This window comes from Thunnus albacares, chromosome 23 (assembly GCF_914725855.1).
Source record: "Thunnus albacares chromosome 23, fThuAlb1.1, whole genome shotgun sequence".
NCBI classification, from domain to species: Eukaryota; Metazoa; Chordata; class Actinopteri; order Scombriformes; family Scombridae; genus Thunnus; species Thunnus albacares.
The window spans coordinates 10,268,665-10,288,614 of NC_058128.1; the positions used below are offsets into that span (position 1 = coordinate 10,268,665).

The window sequence follows — 19,950 nt, forward strand, 5'->3', positions numbered from 1 at the left end:
AAAAAAAGAAAAGAAATATCAGGTCTGGGTATGATAGTGAATACAGGGACTTACTTGTGTATCCAATCAGGTAGAAAGGGAGAAACATATATTTCTAGTGTATCTAGTTATGTTTTGAGCCCACTCCCTCCTTCACTCCCTCCTTCAAATACACTACAGAAACACATACACACAGTTCGTGTCCCTCTACTGTATGCCATCACTTTAAATTATGAAAGCAGGGCATTACTATCAACCCAGTGTGGGTTCACAGGGCAGAATCGGCTGATGCAAGATGCAAATAATTGCAGATAACAGCATTTTAAATCACAGCTCATAATGAGGCCAACACCAGGTCTGATCTGAGCGCCTCTCCACTTTAATTCCTGGGGATTATTGTTCATCATGACATAGCACTGAAAGACAAAATGCAAATTAAGCACACGCAAAAGCCAAACGAGCCGCCTCCCCATTGCTGTCTAAATGAAGTGCTGGAGCTCAGTTTGGATAACATAAATAGCAAAGGTTAAAAAGGAGACTTGGAGTGAGTATGAGTGGAGGATAAAAGTAGTAATGACAAGTACAGTGAAGAGAGGGAGTGAGGTGCAGAAAGCAAAGAAATGGAGTAAGAGGAATGGTGAGTAAACAAGAAAAAAAGATGAGGAGAGCACTGGAGAGATAAGAAGTGATAGGAGGAAAAACTGAGTAATGCGATGTATAGTAATGGGTGCAGGAAAGAGAAGGAGAAAAAAAATGGAAGAAATCAGACTGTGAACAATGAATGGAGAGAGACATTAAGAGGAATGAAGTGAGAGAGTGAAGTGTGTGTTAGTGAGTGTCTGTGAGCCAGAGTGGCAACTTGCCATTCTAGCAGTATATAGTTGACAGTGCCAGGACAATTTAAGGATAGCTTAGTATATCTACTGTGCCTGAGGTGGAGAAGGCATGAAGTCGGTATGTGAGTCTCAGGTCAGAACAAGAGAGAAGAAAAGTGGTGCGAAAAAAGCGTGTCTATATATGAAAGAGCCCAACAGGAAGTTTTAGTTTGCAAGCTTGGCAAACACCATCTTTTGATTGCCAGAGTTCAGCTGACATATTTTAGTGGTCTATAACCATAATTGTAATGGTTCAATGGGATTATACTTCAATTTTAAGTTCCACCTGAAGTTGAAGTTTTTGCTTTTTACATTTCTTTCATTCTCGCTATTTCTGATGTGATTTCTAACCCTAATTCTGAGAAAAATCAATGCATGCAGACTTATTCCTGCATTTGATAGAATTTATTCAAAAGGCCAGAAATACAGATTTATTTTTTCAACTCAAGAATAGAAGTTTCAACGGCAGCGCAATCAGACTAAATTACATGGTTGACACTGCCCTAAATCTGGCTGCTCAGGGCAACCGTTATTGTCGAGCTTTATTAAGAGCTCATTTATGATAGCTCACATGGTAATGTGTGATCTGCTGCCACTTTGCATGGCAGCCAATTGTACCTGCCAATCCACTGAATCTCCTCAAAAGCTTCAGCTGAGGCCTCCGATAGTTTGCGAGCTCTACGTGTGAATTTAAAATGTCTGAGTGGTAAAGAGAAATAACTGACAGGAGAGGTGAATAATGTGATGCAGTGTGACAAGACAGACATAATCTGTAAGGGAGGAACATGGCAGAGTGACATACAGTGAAAATCCATAACCAGACGTGTCAATATTATTGGAGCCCTGAAATACTGTAGCTACTGTGTAAAACATAAAGTACATAATGTCCCTTCTGCTTCAAATGCTGCGCTGGTGATAAAGCAATCATATCACACACCCACAATAATCTAAATATCAAAAGACTCATAAACAACATGTGCAGGAGATGTACACATGATATGCCAGATGTATGACAGATTAAACTTTAACACTATGACATTAAATCTGCTATACTGTGCGTGCACACTAAGCAGGTATAATTGATACAAATGGTATGAAATATATTGTGTTGGGTGTTGATGTTGGTTTGTATTTTTAGGTCAATCCATTCCGGAGGAGAAAATGTCAGTTATACTTTAATCCCGCACTTTGTCGTCAGTCCACACCTCTGGGTCACTGTCAGTCTCCCCCCCCACTAAGTCATGCATATCAATTGTACTTTGATTTCCAGTTTCTCCACTATCTCCCTACTTTTATTTATCCCACTTGCCTTCAATCAGATACCAGCAGCTGGCATGCATATGATCATTTTTTCACCTACACTTTCAATGTGATGTTTATTCTTTGCTATGATACTGTATGGCCTCAATAGTCATCCATATGGTGTGCACAGAGAGCATCAGCAAATGTAGGGCTTAAAGCAGAAATGCATATGAAAAAAGAAATAAAGCCCCAAATGGATGAATATCCCTCTCTGCTCTCCCTCTTGGGACAATGCCATCCTCAAAGACTGGTGTTAACCTTCAGTGCACTTATGACTGACTATTGATAGTCACTGAAGTGCCACCGAACATTAGAGCCCATCTGTTAGGCAATGCTTAGTACGAGAGTACAGATTACAATGACCATGTTCCAATCCCTTGGAATGGATAATGAATAAAGAATAGAGCCAAAGTGGAACAGATAGGAAGGAAAAAAGTCAGTTTTACAAGGAGGCTGATAGTCTGGATGAGTGAAAAGAGGGAAGGGAGGAGAGAAAGAGCTCGGGGTGAGCTGGCAAAGTGAGAAGGCTTGGATACTACACTATCAAAAGCTCAAGGGAAACTTTCTATAAAAGAGGAAAAGGATGGGGGCACGGATCCAGACGTCAACAAAAGGTTGTATCTTAGAGCACTTTTTGGCTGTGTTGCCCCGGAAAGATAATATTTTCTGTTGTCGCACCAGCGGCAGCTGCAGTCCTGCTCAGAGACAGGAATGCAGCTCGCTAACAAATGAATCCAGTAGCTCACAGGCAAAAGTGAGCATACAGAAAATTAACCTAACCCAATGTTCATACAAAAATACTGATTTAAACACCAGCTTTTAATTTAGAAAGTTTTACCACCTCTAATAAAGGCTTTAAGTAATCAGTATTATGATAAATAAATCACATATGATATTACATTTTATCTCCCAGCTCTAATAACTAACATATAACTGGTTAACTAACGTATACAGCAGAATTGCAGCGTGCGGATTAAACTCATGCCCCCTCTATGAAAGATAAGTTCATATGCTCCATTTAGAGATTTTGAAAAGTGGCCCAATTACACTTCATCTTGTTTTTGCAGAGAAGGAATATCTCAGCCTCCAGATCTTTGAGCTTGGAAGCAGACTTGAGTGGAATTATCAACAAGAAATGCTGAAGAGCTTGCATTAACACACACACTTGTAAGCACATTGGCAATACTGCAGCTTGTTAAGCTTTCTCCAGATCAAAATATTGTAGCCAGCAAGGAAGAGACAAACGCTGGAGACGCAGCTGTTGAATACTAAAGAGAAACCATTTGATCCAACAAAACCTAAATCTGTGCGGTCTATAAGCCTATTAGTTGTATGGCTGGGAGGTTTTAATCACTGTCTTTTGTCTATAGGGTCCATTACCCTGAGACTGCATTATGGTCCTCCGGCTACTCTTTGGAGGTCAGAGGTCAGAACACTCACAATGATGCACAGTCTTTTATTGACTGACTGTGAGGAAGAAAGTGCTTTTATCGGTGATGTTTAGTGTGTACAAAAATGAGCTAGTAACTACATCTCCGTGTGTGTGAGTGAATTAATTGTGTGAAAGAATGTGCTCTTTCCATCAGCCTCTAATTCATATGAATATACATTTTGATATGTTGATGAACAATTACACTTGTGTGGACATATTTCTCCATTCCTTTGTGCGTCGCAATTTTTAAATAAATGGCAGAGTGACTAATATTGGGGGCTGTGTGGAAGCAGTAATTGCAGCAGGAATAAATATCCTCCATTTTTCTTTATCTTCATGTACAGAGTGGCTTTGAGTCTGCTGGGGGAATTAGCATAATGAGGAGGGAAAGTAAATGAGCGATGCTTCATGGTTTGACAAAATGGCCACCATTTGAGGCAAATTGTAGAGGTGTGTGCACATATATTGTGACTGTGGATTGACAAGTGAGGAGAGCAATTATGTTCCTTGTGCCATAGCGTTCCCTTTACAATGTCTACAGGCATTTAGCGTAATATTAGCTTTCATGTATCAAAAAAAAATCTATACGTGACAAACTCTGAGATGAAAAGCAGTGAGTAAATGCATGCTAAAATGGATATGTAGTAATTATTGAACTGTCAGAAAGCCATAGGAAACATATGGACCTTTTAACATTAAATAATACGCAAGGTGCCAATTTACCAATGACGATGTTAAACATTTACTGTGCATTTGCTTTGAAGCGGCACCTGCTACCACTCGATCAGCTGACTGACTCCACTGTTACGATTTATCATTTAAGACACAAATATTGATCCATACTTGTGCATTTCAAAACGCACAGTGAGCCACTGAATAACAAGAAGGTGGTTAAGAGAAATCAAATAATATTTTAAAATATTTAAACTTTGATTTGTACAGAGTAGGGCTGAGCAATTAATAGAGAATTTACCAAAGCAGACATTGACTTTCTAACCATGTATGTACCAACATTTGTAAGTAAGTCAGCGTTGTTTGTTGTGTGTAGATTCATTACCGGCAGAAAGTCGAGTGGGTATTGTACTACAGTTTTTGGCATTACGATGAACCATAATTGCCCAGTCTACAGCCCGATGAGACCAGAAACTGTCTTTAACATAGACAGAGAAAGCAACAAGATGCCTAAATGTTAAAACAACCAGTCCGAGTCAGGCGGAGAAACAAGAACAAGAAGCCTCAACATTCAAAACAAACTCTCATCCCTTAACATACCATCTTCTGCAGGTGCTTCTCCTTGCGGACATCCACCATGACCAAGCCCTCTTTGACCAGGCCGAGGCCCACGTCCTCCTTGGTGTCCCCGAACTGTATTGTGACATGTGGGCAGGTGGCACCGGAGTACTCCACGTTCAACAGGCACTGGCTGTTCTGGATGTCCCTCACCACGCAGTCCACCACGTCGGCACGGGCGTCCTCCTGGAGAAGTAGACATGGGATGTAACCGAAAGATTGGGAGGAAAGAGGAGGCGGGAGGAGAATAAATGAGGCAGTAATAGATGGTGGAATTGAAGCGGGAAAAAAGGAAGATTGAGGAGATAATGGAAGAGAAGTGGGGAGGGAGGGAGGGAGGGAGAGAGTGAGGAAGAAAGGTGAAAAGGATAATTAGTATGCCATCACTGATGACTCCTTAACAGAAATGCATACAAACACAAAGATATGCAACGCAGAGGCTGACAAACACCCTACATGTACATGAACCTTGCTGTGATCTTATTTCTGTAAAATAAAAAAAACTACTCACTACTGTAAATAGTCTTGGTCAGTAACACTACAATCAAATACCACTCACCAATCAATCAAAGTTACATGATCACTAACACAGTAATCTGCCAGTTGTGTAGCACCCCAATTACCTACTTTAGTTTGGCTGAACTATCTAATGGTCTGACCCTCACCCACTCTCCTCTTCGTCATGTCCCTTACCTCTCTTTTTTCGTTCTCATTCTTCAGTTACCTCACCCTCTCTTATTCCTAACCTTCTCAAATGTGAAAGGCCAGCATTTGATTGAACATGTGGTGTAGAAGAAGACGGAACAGCTGCAATACAATCCTGACCTCGTGTCCTCCAGCAGTGAGGGCGAAAACAAGAAAAACAAGGGAGCTGCGTCTTCAAAGGCAGGAAGACACTTAAAAACTAAAAATCAGTCCCTGGCCATCATCCATCCCTCCCCTACACCATCTATCTCTTCGCTTCCCTTCTTCTCGCCCTGGTCTTGTCTCCATGGCAACCTCCTTCGAGCTAGCTGCCCTTGGGTATGTGCGTGTCTGGTGTATGTGTGTGTGAGCATGTGTGGGCAGGGGAAGCTTGTTCAAGGCACAAAACTAAGGGCCTTTTTTGTCCCCGCTCTCCCCCTGGTCAACTTGTCACAGACGCTGCAGGGGAGCTCAGGGCGAGAGGGAGACAGAGGGAAGAGAGATAGAGGAAGAGAGACAGTCGACATAGGAGCAGAGAGGCAAAACGCAGGGAGAGCATTACAGAACAAGAATACATTTACACTCATGACAGCGCCTTAATGAGAGACTTCTAGTGACCCTGTCTTGTCCACCATATGAACAGAACAAACCTGGTTAAGCGCTTTAGATGCTTTAAGAGAAGGCTAAAATATTTGCATTTTACTCCTGTTAATATATACTGTTTGATTTTTTCAACACTAGGGCCAATTTGATATATCACAGTTTGGTTACTGATACAAAAACAACACTTTTGATATCTTCTTTCAAGAATTTAAAGTGTTAAATTGCATATAGTAGCTTTGCATACATGAATCAGTCTAAAATTAGGAAAATTTGGATTTAAATCAGGAAAAATCTGATCAAATATAAGTGAAGACCAATAACCTGACCAAGTATTCAATGGCAGCTTTAGATACCTTGTGTTACAGAAACTACTGAAGTTCAGTGTCTTTACTAGAAGTCATGCTGAAGACAAAATACATGAATAATTGTCAATAAATTTTCATTTCAAACAAAAAATAAATTGCAGAATACTAATGGGGAAAAAGGAAAAAGTCATTTGTCCATGTGTGACCTTGTGCAACTTTTTAATTGGGGTGATTTTATTTATACCTGAGTTAACATTTTCAGTCGTCTACTAACCGCTGCATTCAGGAGTGCCAATTGTGTAGACTAGACTTCAAGAGGGCACCTGATATTTTTAAGATTTTGTTGTTCATCACTTTTACAAGCGCACTCTTGGCGTGCACTACTTTCTTTAATTAGCTGACGAGGCATAATAAAGAAGTGGCGGCGTGTCCTGGAGTGCAGGCAGCTGAGAGTTCACAACAACCACAATAAAAACTGAATGAATTAGTGCTAGAAAAGATGGCTCAGAGCAGTTGTTGCTCGGATAGTGATAGCTGCTGCGGTGGGATGTCATTGAAATAACATGTGCATTGTGCCTCCTACTCTGTCAAGTTACAAGTACACATCTCAGGTAAGTGTTTTTCCTACAAAACAGCAGAACAATGTGAGTGCACAGCGACCCTACTGAACATATTGTCACTTTATGGAACATTTTATGAAACGGCACTGGAAAGCAGCGGGATGATCTCGTCCCACTGGCAGAATTTTGCCGGCGTTAAAAGAAAGATTTTAAGACTGACTATGAAGTCATAACTTAAAGACAGACACTTTTTTTTTCAGGGCATCAGGTGGCGGGTTGAGAGAAACCTTTCCAGCGTGCGGCAGCAAAGGCGCAGTACAAGTGGGGCACCACGCTGTCAGCGTGAGTGACACAGTAAAAAGCTTCAGATAAAGCAGACGACAAACACATGAAAGGAAAACCGAGAGAAAGTGGAAAGAACAGGAAAAGGGTTGGACTGATGCGGAGTGACAGAGAGTGAGAAGGAGAGGTGTAAGGTGCGTGTCAGCTTCCTACATGTGGTAAAGCTTGTGTGTGTTTTGTGTGTCTTGGGGCTGTAAAGTCTAGGTGAGGCCTGTGTCCCCTGGGCTGGACCAACAGATGGGCCACTTCATCCTTCAGGAGACACTGACTCAGGAGACAGGTGACAGCATGCATGCAGGCACTACTACGAGCTCTCACACACACATACACACACACACACCGCTACCACTGAGCCACTGAATTGACTGAGTGAAGCTGTGATACAAACATCTACTGAGAAGCCAATGTGTCTAAATTTTGTTAGAAAAATAGGGAAGTATTTAAGTTAACTTTTTCAAAAAATAAGGGCCTTCATAAGAACCTTCAACTTCCAAATCAGACCTTCAAATTTTTAAAATGGCAAAAGGGTTGACTAAATTTCTGACATTTTGATCCTTCAGGCAATTAATCTAGTGTTGTGGCCTCCCTAAAACCGAATGTTAAACGACAACTCCTCTGGCAGAAATTTGGCCCAATACTTAAATTAGTCTGGGTGGCCAATTTATGTAATCCTTCCAATGTCTGTCTGGCTTTACGCAATACGATTCAGCAGCCTCAAAAATGACCATAAAACTTAATCAACACCTCTCTGATACAATCAAGAAAATGTACACATTGCGCCCTTCATGAATGTAGAATTTATTACAGTACTGTACAGAATTAGTTTAGCTAGTGTCTAATAAACTGCCAACTGAGTGTAGATAAATATTCCAAAATAGCAACAAACAAACAAAATCCATTGTGAAAAAAGTAGTTACCATTAATTCTAAGAAAATATGACACTATAAATGCTCTGCACCTTATCTAGCTTAAGAGGAACAAACACACTCTCAGATGCGCACACACACACACCCAATTTAAGACAGCGCTTAGAACTGTGCCAATCAGGCACATAACCGGATGAAAACATGTTTGTATCTGCACAATCTATTGAGGATGCTGCAGGCTCAGGATGCTACCAATGAGTTGACCCCCTGACGCACACAAAACAGTCACTTGCACACGCCGGTCACTGGGGGTTGAGTAAACACACCCAGATGTAAACAAGCAGATTAGGGCTGCGGAAAAAACAGTAACTGCTGCTTTGCTATCAGATAAGACATTTATATGCACAAATACACAAACACAGTACCTGGATGTTTTATATCTGTAGAGGATGTTTGAGAATCTAGTTTGCTGAAGAAATATAGTGTGTGTTATCAAATTGTTCATTAAATGTTAACGTCTATCTGCTAGTGTGTCAATTATTCTCTTATTTTTTGCAACCAAGTAAATCAGTGGCTTGGTGTTTGTCATTGCTCGGTCTGCTTTGTACTACATGCATTATGTATGAGCATAATTTCCACCAATACTTGCTTGGAATGAAAACTCGACCCTGTCTGTCAGTTACAGACTTATCACCTTGTGTGATAAGTGAAACTCAAACAGTTTTTTTTTATGTCTTGCCAAGAAAGTCAACTTTCAAAAGTTATCCGAAAATGAGCCTGAAGAATTTGATATCGGAGAGTTAATTTTGATATTTCCAGCTGCGACACATACAAAAAAAAACAGGTGACAAATTAAAGGAAAAACCTGAATAAATGAGTGGAGAAACATAACAAATGCAGATGATTCCACACAGTTGCACTGCATGGTACAATCAAGCAATTAACATCAAATCATGTATGGCATGTATAAAAATGCTGAGCAGGCCCTGTTGATTCTGATTTTGTATCAAGATGGCAAAAGGAAAAGATCTAAGTGACTTTGAAGAGGGTTCATTGTTGGGGCACGGATGGCAGGAGCTTCAGTCACAAAGACTGCTCGACTGGTTAGTGTTTCAATAGGAACAGTGATTAAAGTGACATCTGCATTTAGATCTACATGAAAACGTCTGTAAATAAGTTTGGAAATTGTGGTTGACAGCTAACATTTGATGACTGTGATGCTCATGTTTTAGAGTGATATGTAAGGAAAAACAGACGAGCAATTTTCAACAAGTGGGTGAGTGTATGTATGGCGTACACCAAGAGAATGGTACAGGCCTGAATGCTTGACCCCTACAGGGAATATCTTTTGGATGAATGGTGTTCATCCCTCCAGTGGAGTTCAGAGACTTGTACAATCAATGCCAAGGCCCAACACCTCACTAAAACACTTAATGTTGGTTTTTCCTTTAATTTGTCACCCGTCTTGTATCTCCTCTTTGCACGTGTTCATCCATGCACTTACGTCCTGTGGGACCTGGATGAAACCGAAGGCATACTCTGTGGCCTGTGCTGGCAGGGTCCTGGTGCTGAAGGCAGGGGGTATGGCAGCCAGACGGGTGGATGACACGACTTCTCTCTGAGGAACGATGATCAAAAGACAGAAATTAGATCCAATATAAAGCATTCTTCAAGACAGTTGACATGGTGCTTTTCTCTAATATCGAGTACTAAGTGCAAATACCTGTAAAGTCTGGGTTTATGTTCAAAGCTATTTACTCTTGGGTTTATGTGCTTGAGGTTATGGAACCTCAAAGTGAAGCACAATAACAAATGGAGTGCACGTCTGTGATGATGAATACACCTAAGCAAACATGACAGAGACATCCACCTCTTGTTACTACAACACTGAAGGAAGCCAAGGGAGATTTAGGAGAAAATGTCTGGCTTGCTCGGTTATGATACATGAGGTTATGACAAAATGAAATCTTGAGATGAAACAGGAATGTGTAACAAGGTTGTTGAAAGCTTGTGATGAAAGTTCACTTTCTGAATTTTGGGCATAACTGAGTGCATCTCTCAAATCAAGAACATTTTCAGTTGAAGGCCATACGACAGTCTCAAACAAAACAGCAAATATTCAGGCTGTATCATCGATCCCATACCCTGTAATGCATTTTATATTTCTCCTTGATTCTGAGCTAATTCTCGTCACTTTAACGATGATAGTTTACAACTGTGAAAGAAGGACAGATGCAATTTTGTAGCTTTAGGGCTGCATGCTTGTATATGTTACCTTACCAATCATTTCACAGCTGTGTCTATAGCAGTACTGAGGCTCCTTTCACTAAGCCCCATCTGCTCTCTTGCTCAGCTAAAAGCTAAGAGTAAAGATGACAACAGACGTCAACTTGATAGCTCCCAGACTCTTGTCAGATTAGACAACAAACTGAGATGAGTAAAACGTAAGAGAGGGCAACAATACTTGCCACTGTCGTTATTGTATATTTGAATACAATGACTTTTCAAGGCTGCCAGTGCTACATGTTCATTTTTGGGAAACAGAATCAACAAACAAAGTAAATTTCCTATAAAGTGCTTAAGACAGAAAATGTTTACATTTGAAATCATCAGATTAAAGTTTACATTCATTTCGGTGTTCTTTTATGAATCTCGTTTTGCAATGACAATCTGTATTTGGTTACAAACTTTACACAGCATTCTCTTGACATGAAATGTATTTACTCCATTTCAATTAAATGAAGCAATAAAATTAATAGATCCTGACATGTATGAGCTAATATGAGCAATGACTAATAACTGATCACAGGCTACCTACAGGAGGAGAGCTCACTAGTGTAAAATCAGACCAAAACAGCCATTAGAAGTGGGGAGTTAATTTAATGACCCCCATATCTTAGAGTAATGTGTTCATTGGGATGTACAGTCTAGACAGAGAATACCTTGAACATTTATGAATGGATGGATTAGAACGTTCAGATTTATTGACGCCATACTATATTTTGACAGCAGTGTAAATGTGGGCTTTAAAAGTGAATGACAGAATTGCTTTGCTTGCTAATGATCACATAATAATTCAAGTGCTGACCTGTGCCTGTGACATGTGGCAATATAACCGACTACTAGGATAAAGACATGAAATCAAGGCCATAATGACTCAACTTGAAATGATGCAAACTGTAGAAAATTAGGTAGATATCAGTTCAATTTTTTTTGTGTGCCAGGTCAGCCTTGGACAGTCACACTTTCAGCAAGATGCCAGGACGCATCGCGTCTGCCAGCTTAACCCCAGACCGTCCCTACTCCGAGGTCAGTCACACACTGTGCCCCTGTGCTGCATCATGGGAAATCTCCCGCAGGCCGGGGGGTTGGCTGCATGAGCCACTTGGTGAAGCAAGCATGTAGATGCACGTGGGTAGAAAGACACACAATAACGCACTTACAAGGATGTAGTGCCCTGTCATCGCAGAATTTAAAAAAAGAAATCCAGAGAGAGAGGGAGCTCTGCTTTTGTCATTATTATGAAAAGGAATAAAAATGATACACTCAGTTGCACTCTTTGCTTCAGTCATAAACAATAAAGGGAAACAAACAAGGCTGCATAGCATTTGTCCTAAGTACTCCAGCTGAAAGGATACATAAAGGCAGTTAGGCTGCTTTGAACATGGAAATATGCAAAACAACTGGTGGTCTGCACAGATGCAAGAAATAGAAAAGAAATCCCTCTTCAGACACTACATACCCTCTGGCTGTAGGCTTGATAACAAAACTTTGCTAATGTTTGTGTGTTTTCCTCAAACAATAGCACTACTTTTTCATGAGGATGTTGCTTTCTCCCCCCGACACAAGCGCACACACACAAGTCAAAGTCATGGTCACAAGATACTCACGTTGCCATAGTCGATGTAGAAGACATGAACCTTTGCTGGTGACTCAACTTTCTCCACTCTGGCTCTGTACCTGCAGCAGCAGAGGAATAATTGTGAGAGAGAGAGAGAGAGAGAAGGAAGGAGGGAGAGAGAGAGAGAATAGAGCAGAGATGAAGACAGAGGGCACAAGAGGAAAAGCAGATGAGTAAATGATTCCATGCTTATTTCCCTGGGGAGAAGGTGTTGGAGGGTCTGTCTGTTGTGATCGGGGGAGAGGAGTGGGAGAGGATGAGGAGGCTGGCAGAGTTAGGGGGGGGGGGGGCAGAGAGGATCCATCACGACATGACAGGGCTGTAAAATTGCACAGAGCCCTCTTTGCTATAAAGGACAGACATTTAAACCTATTTTTACCTTGTAGCAAATAACTCAAGTGCGTTAGTGATAATCAAAAAGAGTTAGCTTTCATTGTATAAGATATCCTTTTCCAGCACGTATGAAAATACACACAATATAACAAGGACACATTAAAGGAAAAAGTAACTATCTTAATGGGCCAAATCCTACTCATGAATTCATATAGAAGCTATAGAAGAACATGCTTTTCTCAGACTCAATTCAGGAAGTGTGTCTTCATCTGACCATCACTTGTCTGACTCCCAACTCCGACAAACAAACGAGAGCGAGGAAGACAAATTGGCTGAGAACCAAGGCCAGCAGGAGAAAACCAAATAATTAGGCCCACATGGGCAAAAAGGAGAGACAAGAGAACAAAGTTAAAACCGAATAAGTGATTACCGGGAAGACATAAAGAACAGCAACAAGCGGAGAGAGAGCAAAAGCAAAAGTGAGAGACAAAGTGTGAGTGACTGATGAACAGGGTTTTTTTTTTTTTCTCCTTTTCTATTCACGGTGACGCTGGTGTTCTAAGAGGCCTTGAAAGGCGACGAATTTCTAATTAGCCCCCTAATGAAACAAGCCGACATTCCACATGCATAACAGAATACAAAGATATGGACACAGAACAATGTGAACATGAACATAATTAGCTCCCTGAATAATATGGGGTGTTTAAAAAAAAACAACAACAACAACAAAAAAAAAAAACCAGAAGACAAAAATCTCAGACATTTGCCACCTGGAACAGAATTACTGTTTTTGCTGACAAGAGGACAGACTTTTCTATACAAACAATAGGCAGAAGAAAGTGAAAGTTCACACCAGATAGCCTTTTTTTAAAAATGCTCATGGTGGCGGGGGCAAGAGAGTAAGTAAGTAAGTTTTGCCTCCAAAAACTTGGAGAGAAAGGAGTGAAAGATCAAGAAAAGAGAGCACACCTGACCTGTGTCGGGGGAACATTTGGGTTTTTAATCAGTTTCACGTTCTTTTTTTTTTTTCCTAGTCACCTTCTTGACATCATGTGCACACACATAGACACACACTTTAAGACTCTCTGCCTCCCTCGAACGCTGTGACTTTTATCTGTCCCTATGACCATCTGTAAACTTCCAACATCCAGTGAGGAAAGTAGATGAAGAGGTGTGTGTGTGTGTGTGTGTGTGTGTGTGTGTGTGTGTGTGTATTACTGTCAAGCTACTGCTGATTCTAAAGGGCCAAAGCTGTGGCAGTGAGCTAATTACACCCTGTGGGTGTCTGCAGTTAACGCATCACAGGCTTAAACAGAGACAAGGTAAAAATGAAACGTCAGATGTTCTTTAGGGGGAAGAACACATGCTAACATATTCGTCTCAAATGTAGCTCAACCAAACTAAATAACATGTCTCAACTGTGGTAGATTTTGTTTCAAGTAATCACAAGTGGCCTGCTTGCAGCCTAACTTTTACTAGCTATCATAATAGAAGCTGCTTGTTATGGGTTACAGCTCTAACATGTTTCTCTGGGCTGCACATATGTTCCTGTGTCTGTTTCTTTTATTCTTGTATGAATTTCCAGTATACGTTTACATGTTTTTTCCTTCTATTACAAACTGCAATCTACAGTCGACACCCTTCTCTGCACAAGTCCGCAGATATTTTTACAACTATCTTTGCAGAAGCATAATTCTGGCCTTAGAGTTCAGCTTAACCATCTTAAGAAATGGGTGAAGGTCATTGTAAGGCAAATATGTAAAATAGTAGATATGATCACAAGTGTCAAAATGTTTGCTTACCATTCACCATCAGCAAACTTGGCTATGCAGTAATCCCCTCGGCGTGCTGCGTAGGATCCTTCCACAGGAGGCTGGGCAGCGATCTCTGCCCTCATAGTCTCCATCAGACTCTCCAACTGGCCTCCTGATAAAAGAGGATAAAAGACATGTGAGACTAGTAACCAATTTCCTGAATTTGATTTGTGTTTTTGTTGATTTCTATCATTCTCCAACATTTACTTACTCTCTAACTTGCCTTCCATTAAATCACTGTAGGTTGTTAACCTTTTCTTTGACATTGACTTGTTTGCCGTTTTGCCTTGCCTACATTATCATTTTGCCTATTTTTAAAAATGATCTACTACTCCTCGTATTAAAGGTTGAACTTTGTAGACTGTGCTTGAGCAAAATTTGCCTCAAAGCATTTTGCTCTGGTTTGCATGTTGGGTTGACTGTGTGTGACTGACAGAGGGCGGGTCCGAGGGCAACAGTAGAAAATGAACAAAAGTACATCTCATCTCAGCAGAGCACCTAAAGGGATGTATCACTATAAATAGATTATTGGGACAGAAGTTTTCCCTTCTAGAGAAAAGTCTGATGCAACTTTGCACAACATGGCTATGTGCTTCTTATACACAGACACAAACTGAGGATTTTTCTTAAGGTTGTTTTCTTTGCTGTTAGCGAATGAGAATATGAGTGAATATTAGTGAATGAGAAGTGAATATATCCTAGTCCATGTACTGTGTAAGAGTTGCAAGGATGTAAACATCCAATACATGTTGTTAACATACTGGGATTTACATTAAACAAGTGTTTTCACTTTTGTTGTGGAAAAAATAGATTCATTACTTCATAGCACACTGTATTTATAATATGGCTTATTATAATAAAATTAAGTCCAAATTAAACTGTATTGCTGAAGAAGAGAGGGCTCTTCAAACCTTGATTTTTAAAAAAAAATTTTTTAAACATTTTAGTTTGGGATAAGGAGAAAAAGGATGTTATGGATGTTTTTTCCTTAAATACATCAGTGATAATGGTATGCCACAACCTATCAGCTCAAAATCCATGTTAACCCAAACTACCCATTAGAGACTGAAACCAGAAATACACATCGGAAAAATTATTTGTGGTTTTTGTAGCTGTTATCCCATTAGCACCACGCAGATAATACCGGTTTGACCCTGCTGGAGAATATAGCTTTGAGTAAAGTGAGCCAGCTCTCCCAATGGGCCTTTATGGCCTATCAAGCCATTATATCATGCACGGCAAACCTATTATGGTGGATTCAAGGCGAGATGTGGCTGTCGATATGGTGAGAGATTTTGAGAATTCAGATACTGAGAGTCAGTGCTCCATGGGTTTAATGATAGCAGTAAGTGGCAGCCAGTTTTGCAATTGGGGAGCTGATTGTGAGTGCCACTAAGTATGTGCATCTCCGTGAGTGCCACTTCCTGGTGTTTGTGTAATATGTACATTATATTTGTTTGTGGATGGTGGAGTATGTTTACTCACGCATGTCTGTTAGTGTTTGCAAGTGGCTGCGTGTGAGTGTGTCTGTGTGGGGGGGCCGTATGAAGTGTGCAAAAGCAATTGCAGTAGGTAGTTTAGCTATGTGGCCCATGTGAAATGCTATAGTGGAATATTTAGAGCCCATTTCCACTGATTTACCACCTGGAGAGGGTTTGTGCGCAGCAAGGCCAGGATCGTGAGTAATGGACATCTTAAAACTACACATATTCATATAATAAGATATTGGAATATAAGGGCAGGAATAAAATCTTATTAGATGTTTACTCACTTTTCCACAGCCTTAAAACACCACTAACAATAAAACAGTGAGAAACAGTCACTGCATTTAGTGCTGGCTTACTGCAGTAAACACATTTCTTGAAGAAGAATCTAGGTTTACTAAATCACAGTATTGGATTTAGAGATACTTAGTTAAGACAGCTGACTTTATTCATGGGAACCTGGATTTCTTGGCTATGTATATGCTTAACTGGGTTTTAAACTGTTGGGTTTTTTTTGGGTGGGGGGTTAGCCTTTATTGCACTGCAATCCATCAGTACATGGTAGTCATACAAAACATATTGACTAGACTTGGGAAAGAAGGCATCCTCATAGCCAAAACTAAACTGACACAAAAACAAACAAGTGTCAATAAGTGTTTCTGTGCACACATGTACAGAAACACTGTGTACTCTCATACTGCGGAGCCTGTTGTCTCACTGTGCCTTCGGTCCAAATGCTCCGACCAGGAAAAATAAGTAGCATCATGTATTACTAATGCACTCCAAATATGCCAGCCTTAAGTAAAAAATAAGAAGGACAAACCTGATTACTGACCATCTGTGGGTTTTAAAATAACCAGCTTAATGCAGCGCAGGTAAATACATTTCCCGAAGTCTTCACCTGATTTCTCCCACTAACCTGATTCTTCTTGTGTACACGTAAATGTAGCTGTGTGTGTGTGTGTGTCTCTGTGTGTAAAATTAGTTAGTTCTGCTTACTATGCATGTTACTATAAAACAAACAGCTTGGAGGCAGGCAGTGCAGCAGTACAGGCTCACCTTGAAATACACACCTCTCTTTACTCCTTTATGGATGCTGTGCGCTGTCATTAACACCTAATATTATTTCTGCTTGTGCGGAACAAGAACATATAAATAATTATGCTGTTTTCCCTGGGTTATCTGCGCTGAGAGACAGCCAGGCAGCTGTCAACCAACAGCAGACAGCAAACCTTCATTAGCACGATGTCAAACTCTGAGGAAAAACACTGATGAGGGGTACGGAGGGATTTAGAGTGTGATGGAAAAACTGGGAGCTCAGTTTGATTGTGGAGGGGGGGGGTCAGGGGGATTGGGGTGTCCAAACACCTCATTGGCCACCCACTGCTACACCAACTGCTGATGAATGCAGTGAGGGGAATAGGAGTATAAATACACGTACACACATACACACCAAACAGACGCATCCTCAGCGTTTTGTAGAGAAAGCAGCTTTTGGAAAACATGTCAGATGAATTGCTTCCCGAAAACCCCTCGCATCAGACACACAAACACACAGAGGCGTTGTGGTTACATCATTATGCTCCGGCTTTGCCACAGCGGCTTGGTGCAGACTTAGTGGAATGGCATCGGGCTACAGCCGTCACAGCCTGTCTAATTTCAAAAAGTTAAGTGTGTGTCTTATTCCTTCTCAGAGTGTGTGGTGTATATGTATGCATATTTACACACATCCACTTATATATTTATTTCTGTTCCTGGGCCATGTTCCACTTCGGGTTGAAAGAGAGCTGAATAAATGACACATGAGCTTGAAGAGGGTTCTACCTGCTATAAATGTTATACAGTATATATTCACATGCATGAAGCCTTAATGGATGAGTCCTCTTGGACCAGCCTAATTAGAAAATGCTTTATTCATGTAAATGGTAAATGCAGGATTGAGTGACTGTATGGAGGAGCATCTATAATATGCAAAACATTATTTTGGGAAAAGACCAGATCGTGAACAGCGCCCTGGTCAGCTGATGTGACCGCTAAATCTCTGCATACAAGACTTCCGACAGCCGATTCTTTGCTGTTAAATCAGGTTGTCTGCTAAAACGCTCTAGTACGCCATCATGCTACTAGCTTTGAATTACACTTTAATTGCAGTCATGCTGCTGCTGCTCCTAATCATGCTTCTTTCTCCCACATGCAGCGTGCCGACGAGCTGTTACTGTTTGTGCTGATTTCTCATGCACAAATATCTCGCTTGGAGCCGGCTGAAGAAGCTCTGAAGGCATTCATGTCTGCCTCTTTTTTTTTTTATGATTTTTTTTTTTCTTTTTTGCCGAACTGATCTGTTTAAAGTGATTTTCACACAGACTGTACAGTATGTTCCCGAGTAGCCAAAATTTGTTTCGTTTCCTGCAAGGCAGCACTGATCTCTGCAATGTGTATCTGACAAGCATCATCACAGACATACTATGATATTCCATGGTTAGCTAAGATTAACATATTTAATCCACATGTATCTATGGCACTGATGGACTTTTACAGTTTGTTGCTTTTATTTTCACTGATGCTCTGGTATTTGGTACAGCATGCATTATAAATCTTGAGAGCTTTTTTTTCTCGTGTTTCACTGCAGGGCGATTAAAAGACACTTTGACTATGTGTGTACTGATATAACTATTCCATATGTTTACTTTGTGGTCTGGAAACACACACACACACACACTAGACTTTATAAAGGCTCTGGTTGGGGTTTTGCAGTCAAAGGGGCACTGACACTGTTGTGTTATGGATCACCAATTTTAACAAGGTGATTTATGATCTGCTGTGACCCATAGATTCACTCCAATTACTTCCAAGTCAAGTCCAGTCACACTTTAACAATAAATCCATGTTCATCCACTGACTGACATGCCTCCTGACTCGTTAATTCTTCTCCTAAAAACATTTCTCCTGAAGTCCTTCTGTACTGTCTTTTATAATTTGGTTCATGATTACATTTTTTTTTTTTTTTTAATGTGTTTATTCTATCTTCAATTTACAATGACAAATCAACTCATCAACTTATGATGCTTACACTGTTGACAGATCAATATGTGGAACTCTGAATGCATACTTATTTACCAAACACATTTCTTGTAACACACTGACAGCTTTAGCCCTTCCTTGTTGCAGGCAGCATCCTGACATCTTTTAATTTATACACCTTTCTTCCTTGTGTGTGCTCCTGAGCATTTTATAATGTCCACATTTGCAAACTGCAAGTTGTGTTTGATTTAGTATGCAGGGTGTGCCTCATGCATTATCAATATTCTCTGTAGGGATATACAGGTCTAATTTGCTGCGCCGGCTTCTTGGACGAAGGTGGGCTGGCTTTGGGGTTACGAATTTATCACAAGCACATCATCCATGTGTGTAGATTTAAGTCCTGCTGATTGCTTGTCAAGAGAGGCACGGTAAGAAAATTACCTACGGAACTACGCCATATCACAACACAAAGTAATAGGCAGGAAATGAAGACATGTGCAAGGACACACACACACACACACACACACACACACACACACACACACAGCCGACTACAATAAAGACACAGCTCTGACTGCAGTCAGCATCCAAGTAAACCGAAATGAGCTTTACATGCTGCAGGCGAGCACAGAGAGAAAATCTGGGCCCACTGGGGTCAACTGCGCAAATTCTTATGCAAGTGAAGCATCCCAGTGAAATTCTGAAGAATGTGAACAGTCACATTAGGGAGCAAGTACAGCTAGGACACTCAGTCTGCATTACAGTGGCAGATTCCTGTTTAATGTTGGCATAAAGACAACTAAATATCTGCATGCAGAAGGGGTAAACCATGTCGAGCGTGAGTGCTCATTTTTGTGTTCAAGGGAGAGCCAAAGCGATGATCCAAAAAACAGCCAACCACTGACTGTGTCTGATGCTGGCCAATTTCTCTCTGTCTTCATCTCTTTATTCCTCTATTGTTGTTTTTTTCACCCTCGTTCTGTAATTTGTTTATACACCATTATGGCTGCAGCTGTTTGTAAATCATATATAATTACATTGTGAATGCCCAGTGCAGAGTGAGGAAGCGATTAGGCTTAAAAACAAGAAAACAATGGAGAATGAGAGAGAGAAAGAAAGGAAGAAGGAGAGAGACTGAAGGGTCGAGAGACTGACAACA

The 19,950-nt window shown here is 40.7% G+C and overlaps 1 protein-coding gene and 1 long non-coding RNA gene across 6 annotated transcripts in view; one reads left to right on the forward strand and one right to left on the reverse strand.

The window, feature by feature from the left end:
- LOC122975289 overlaps positions 1-18,658 on the forward strand; it is a 249,720-nt gene extending 231,062 nt beyond the window's left edge. For 3 of the 4 annotated variants that reach the window (XR_006400614.1, XR_006400612.1, XR_006400611.1), the window contains 3 exons: positions 7,572-7,652; positions 11,463-11,547; positions 17,968-18,658. This is a non-coding gene — a long non-coding RNA (uncharacterized LOC122975289). The remainder of the gene's footprint in view (positions 1-7,571; positions 7,653-11,462; positions 11,548-17,967) is intronic. The other variant, XR_006400616.1, reaches the window with a different exon arrangement.
- Positions 1-19,950, reverse strand: part of snd1 (staphylococcal nuclease and tudor domain containing 1) — a 180,304-nt gene that overhangs the window by 11,982 nt on the left and 148,372 nt on the right. For both annotated transcript variants that reach the window (XM_044343639.1, XM_044343640.1), the window contains 4 exons: positions 14,275-14,398; positions 12,129-12,198; positions 9,743-9,856; positions 4,861-5,064 (listed from right to left, as the gene is read on the reverse strand). In XM_044343639.1, the coding sequence (XP_044199574.1) occupies positions 4,861-5,064; positions 9,743-9,856; positions 12,129-12,198; positions 14,275-14,398 (512 nt within the window). The remainder of the gene's footprint in view (positions 1-4,860; positions 5,065-9,742; positions 9,857-12,128; positions 12,199-14,274; positions 14,399-19,950) is intronic.